This window comes from Nicotiana tabacum, chromosome 13 (genome assembly GCF_000715075.1).
Source record: "Nicotiana tabacum cultivar K326 chromosome 13, ASM71507v2, whole genome shotgun sequence".
In the NCBI taxonomy this organism is placed as follows: domain Eukaryota; kingdom Viridiplantae; phylum Streptophyta; class Magnoliopsida; order Solanales; family Solanaceae; genus Nicotiana; species Nicotiana tabacum.
This window is the reverse complement of record NC_134092.1, coordinates 33,989,511-33,995,567: the sequence shown is the minus strand read 5'-3', so window position 1 is coordinate 33,995,567 and position 6,057 is coordinate 33,989,511. Positions and strand designations below refer to the sequence as shown.

The following is a 6,057-nucleotide window of genomic DNA, read 5'->3' as shown; positions in this document are numbered from 1 at the left end:
CAATTGAAATCCCCTCCTATGAATAACTTCTCCGTAGGCGGAATACCCCACACCACCTCATCCAGCGCCTTCCAGAAGCGCCTTTTAACCTCCTCGTCCAAGCCCGTTTGCGGCACGTATGCGCTAATGACATTCAGAGTGCTTCCTCCAACTACTAACTTAATCGCTATCAATATGTCATTCACCCACCTAATCTCTACCACTGACTCTCTCAGCTCCCTATCCAATGAAATTACCCACTCCGTTCTTGCCCTTCAGGACTCCGGAGTACCATAATTTATACCCTTCTGCATTCCTCGCCTTCGATCCTACCCACCTAGTCTGCTGCACACACGCTATATTGACCTTCTTTTTGTGGAGAATTTTGCCAGCTCTATAGACTTACCCGTCAACGTCCTATATTCTACGATCCAATTCTCAACCTACAGGCGCCCTTGTTCCCCTTACCCCTTTGGGCCCATCCCACCCCCTGACCCTTACCCATAAAAGATAATTTAAATAACTTTCTTAATTAACGTTACTAAATAATGGGTATGCCAAAATCTTAAAATTAAAATTAATTATAGTGGATGGAAAGGATAGGGAGCATTTACAATTAGCTAACCCAAATTGACTCATGGTTATTAACCTTCCACACGGAGTAGTTAGAAATATTGCCAAAGTACAATCACTTCACGGCGTACGATTATCTCACATCACATAGTTCAAAATGATCTGTAAAATTAATTTTTTAAGGTATCCCACAAAAAGTATATTTCATGTATTTTCCTTCATATCAAATGCATGTTAATATATGATTTTTCCTTCGCCATTAATGATACCAACAAACTCCTGCCAAAGGACCCTCTTTCCCACCCAATTCACCTGTATAAAAAGTTAATATGCTTCACTCAAATCCCCATAACCTTAAATAAATCACACAAAAAAACAAAAGAATGGAAGCTCACAACTTCAATATTCCACGGCTGATACTAATTGTTGTCCAATTCTTACTACTAATAACTACTTCTTTAGCAGGAAAAGTTCCAGCAATTATAGTGTTCGGGGATTCCTCCGTTGATGCTGGCAATAACAACCAGATTTCCACTCTTCTTAAGAGCAATTTCGAGCCTTATGGCCGTGACTTTTATGACAAAAGACCAACAGGAAGGTTCTGCAATGGACGTATTCCACCAGATTTTATATCTGAGGCTTTTGGTTTGAGGCCATTTGTGCCAGCTTATTTGGATCCCATGTACAAAATTTCTGATTTTGCTGGTGGTGTTTGCTTTGCTTCTGCTGGTACTGGTTATGATAATGCTACTTCTGATGTTCTTGTAAGCTCTCTTTCTTATTCTACTACTAATTGCTACTCCATTCTTACTCCTATATCTTATTCCCTCTTGTTAATTAATTTGAGGTAATATTGATTGATCAAGAAATTTAAGAAAAAAATTAAAGAAATATTTGTGTAGCTACTATAAAGTACTACGTTATTAAGGGTAAATAAAAAATTTTAAGTTAAATTTTTGAGTACCACATAAAACAAAACAAAGAGTGTACTATTTATGGTCGAATTTAACTTATATACACATTGGCAGTGTATAAGATTATTATAATCAGTTTATTTTAATAAGCTGTAGTATAATGTATCTGATTTTCAAGTTATTAATTTCACTTTTGTAGATAATTATGTCATCTTTTAAATGATATAATTATGTGATTTTTTTTATATTACTGTGATCGGCATAAGCTGATCCTAATGTTTATACGAGGCATAAAGCATTTTTATAGTGTGAGATAGTCGAACCTAATATTATTATTTTGATTTAAATTTTATATTGTTTTAAAAAATTATTTAATATGTACAAAATATTACTCTATAGAACTCAATGACAAAAATTTCGAATTCATAATCTTTAAATTCTAACTTCACGTTAATATTATTTTTAAATGAAAAAAGAACAGTGATACGTTGTGTTCTTTGGGTGGATGGGTTATTCGTCAGCCACTCTCGTGCGCACACGGGGTTGCTTTATAAAGAAAAGAAAATGCTTTGTTTTTATTAAAGTCGAAAACCGTTGCTCCGAATTGAATATTCGTGTTTGTCGATGAAACATAGTGTCAAAATATATTTATTATCCACATAAATAGGTGAGTGCGTACATATTTTATTGATTTTGTAGTACTTCTTGTTACAATATTATTTTGGAAGAAAAGTGGTAAAAGTTTAGCATATCAACAGAAAGTACAGATTTAGAGTATTATATATTATTAGGTCTGATTTGCTCTTTGGGAAGGATAAACTGATAAATAATGCGATGAGTACAGGAAAAACTTACTGCCCGCACCCCAAATCTTTGCACCAAATTTAATTAATTTAACACTTAGAAGACAATATTAAACTATTAAAACAAGTTTTCTTATGGGCCGGGTAATATAATATACAACAATTTTAATTTTTTTTATTTACGCTTCACATTCATTTTCATGGTTTATGGAGTAATATTCATTTCAATAACTTTGATCTTGAATCTGCTTTTTTGATAGATTTTTTAATTATCAAGTAAAAGTTTTGGTAAAACTGAATTACACGTGTGATATATTTATAGGTGTATTGCAAGCATTAGGGGTGAGTAAGTTTCTTATGAAATTGATGCAATATGCAACATGTTAAAATTACTGCATGTGCATTGTATGCATTTAACCAATAATTAATTATCGAATTACTACAAAACTATATGTATATGTTAAGAGTTTAATTAAGTTATATACACGGTCTAAATTGTTTTATACCATTAGGATACTTATATATTGTAGCAGGTAATTTGTCTTATTTTTAAGATTATAAATTATACATTTTAAGTAGATTTTCTTTGGGTAACATGATGGTGTAAAAGTTTTACACTAACAATGTATATATCTTAAATTCGTATGCTAATAGTATAATTCTTTTATGGGTAAAATATTTGATTGGCTTCAATATGTTCTTCCTTTTCACAGAATGTGTTACCCCTGTGGAAAGAAGTAGAAAACTACAAGGATTATCAGAAGAAACTAGAAGCATATGCAGGCAACAGAAAAGCCAAATACATAATAGAGGAATCCCTATATCTTATCAGCGTGGGAACAAACGATTTCTTGGAAAATTATTATTCAATGCAAAGCAAACGTGCATCTCAATACACAATAGAACAGTTTCAGGGTTTCCTTCTTCAAATTGCAGAAAAGTTTGTCAAGCAAATTTATGATTTAGGAGCTAGGAAAATTTCCTTAACTGGACTTCCTCCTATGGGTTGTTTACCTTTGGAAAGAGCAACTAATTATATAAGAGGAAATGGAGATGGTTGCAATGAGAAATATAACGAAGTGGCTACACATTTTAATGGGATGTTAAAGGGTTTGGTTCAGAAGTTAAATGAGGAGTTTCCCGGGATTAGAGTTGTTTTTGCTGATACCTATGATCTCATACTTCAAATGATCAAAAATCCTTCCTCATTTGGTAAGTTTTTCCTTTCAACTCCTCTTTTATTTATCCATTTTTCCGTTAAATAATTGACTCATAAAATTAGGTTAACTTTCTAACTTTTACATGTCAAGATTTTCTCATAGTCACCACAATTACAACTCATACTCATACGTTTCAATTATATATATATTGAAGTGGGTGATAAATACTTTTAAGCTTAATTAATTGGAACTTCCAATTCTTGTGGTCTAAGTAATAACGCATTGCTCCTAAAAGTAGCTAAATCCTTCAAATCCTATTTTATTCCGCTTAGGTAATATTTTATTGTCACAATTGTTCTTCCTCAAGTAAGTAATTTCTAGCTAGATACTCGTAATTAAAATTTACTAAGTACTACGTATCTTCTAATTCCTAAAAGGTCTTAAGGTAATTTTTCATTTCTCCGAAGGATCCAGCTTTTTCAATATATATTCTTTCGCTCTAATTTATGTGATGGTATTTTTTTTTTTAATTCTTTTCAAAAGAATAACACTTTTCATAATTTGTAAATAATGTAACTAATTAAATTTTTTATTTTACCTTTAGTAATATTTTTTTATGGCTACACAAATATTATGACATATATTTATTACTATTTATCAAAGTATTTTTAAATTCTATATTTCTTAAACTCTATACAAGTCAAACTATGCCATATAATTTGAAAAGAATGGAGATATACATTTCTTTTGATTGATTACTTGACGGTCTTCAATTCTCATGATCATCTCTTTATGTAAATATGATATTTTTGGGGTCATTATCTAATGAATTGGCTCCCTTTTACTTGCAAATCAGGATTTGAGGTGGCAGGTATAGCATGTTGTGGCACAGGATTATTTGAAATGAGTTACTTGTGTGATAAGTTAAATCCATTTACATGCACAGACGCAAACAAGTACGTGTTTTGGGACTCTTTCCATCTCACTGAGAAAACAAACCTCATTATCACCAATTTCTTGATGAAAAATGTCCTTGCTGAATTTTTATAGTTCAACAATTGGAAATTCATATCAAGGATTTTGTACCTATGTAAATTTTCGGAGCATTATTTATACGTTGTATTGCTTTAAATTAATAAGTTTATTTAATTTTCTAGAATATTGTGTAATATCCAGAGTTTGAAAAAAATATATTTGTATATATTAGTCATCTCAATCAGGTGATGATATCTGTACTTTTCGTTTTCGACACGTTAAGTAATGTAATTTGTCTTAGAAACTTGATTGTCTTATTTGTATTTTAAAGAATTTTATTCCTTCGTTTAAAGATTTTACTATAAGTTATTCTAATTTTCTTAGCCAATTGTTTTTCTCCTTGAAGTACATTAAGATTTAGGCTCTCAAAACAGTCAAAATTTTCCCGTAGATTATAATTTGTTTAAGAAAATGTTATTGTTTCTTATCCAATAAGAATCATATTTTTGGGAACTCTGATTTTTTTTTCAAGACTCCACAATAACATGTCGATAGATAGATCATCTAAACAATCAAAATGCTTTGGAAAATCCAAATGAAGTGAGTATAGTTTTATAAAAACTATACTCCAAAAAATTAACTTATAGTTGTACAAAAACTATACTCCAAAAAATTAACTGTAACTTACCTCTGAGTTTACTTCAAATGTTAGAAACAAGATAAAAACAAAAAAAATGTAGTCTCACTTAATTCAACGTGATATTAATGAAAACTCTGCTAAATTCTAACTAGCTTGAAAAGTATTGCTCTTGTGTTTTAGTCCCGATCTGGAAAGATGTTATTTTTTTTGATGGAAATAAACATTTCTCCCTCCGTCTCATATTAACAGTCGTGGTTATTAAAAATAGTTGTCTCAAATTACTCCCTCTGTTTACTTTTACTTGTCCACTATTTCAAAAATAGATTTTTACTTTTACTTGTCCACTTTTGCATATCAAGAGAAAAATAAGTTATTTTTCATGTTTTACTCTTAGCATTAATTACTCATTCCAAATTATTTTTCAAATTCATTAAGACTATACACCAATTAATATGGGTATCATGATAAATTATGCATTTTATTTATTATTTCTTAAGGGGTGTGCAAAGTCAATAGTGGACAAGTAAAAGTGAACGGAGGGAGTATTTGCCATTTTAAAAATTCAAGACAAAATTGATTATCTTTTTCCTTCTACCCTTAGCAATAATTGTCATTGAAGACTACAAACACCTCAATTATGGATAACTTTGTTCAAATAGTAATGAAGAAAAATTAAATATTAAGATATGAATAAAGGTAATGTAGTCAAAATTTTATCCTAATTAATTTTTCTTAAAAATCATGTACAAGAGAATCATGAAAAATAATATGGGAGGGAGGGAGTATCATAAAGGATTATAATTATCGAATATCTAAAGTCTAACCTTTCATTGTCATAATGTCACATTATCAATTAACTTTATTTATAGCAAAGGATGTCCTCATATTGTCGTGTATTTTAGGGACAGATATACCTAATCTTTTGGGCTATTTAGTTTTACAGTTGCAGCCGAACTCATGATTTTCATTTTCATTAATTGTACGGCCAAATTAATGGACAATATGATACTTTG

At 30.6% G+C, this 6,057-nt stretch overlaps 1 protein-coding gene across 1 annotated transcript; it reads left to right on the top strand.

The window, feature by feature from the left end:
* Nucleotides 1-841: 841 nt before the first annotated feature.
* Nucleotides 842-4,756, top strand: LOC107783245 (GDSL esterase/lipase At2g04570). Its single transcript, XM_016604213.2, has 3 exons — nt 842-1,316; nt 2,983-3,481; nt 4,286-4,756. The coding sequence occupies exons 1-3, from the start codon at nt 936-938 to the stop codon at nt 4,477-4,479; spliced, it is 1,074 nt and encodes a 357-aa protein (XP_016459699.1). The 5' UTR covers nt 842-935; the 3' UTR covers nt 4,480-4,756.
* Nucleotides 4,757-6,057: the final 1,301 nt, after the last annotated feature.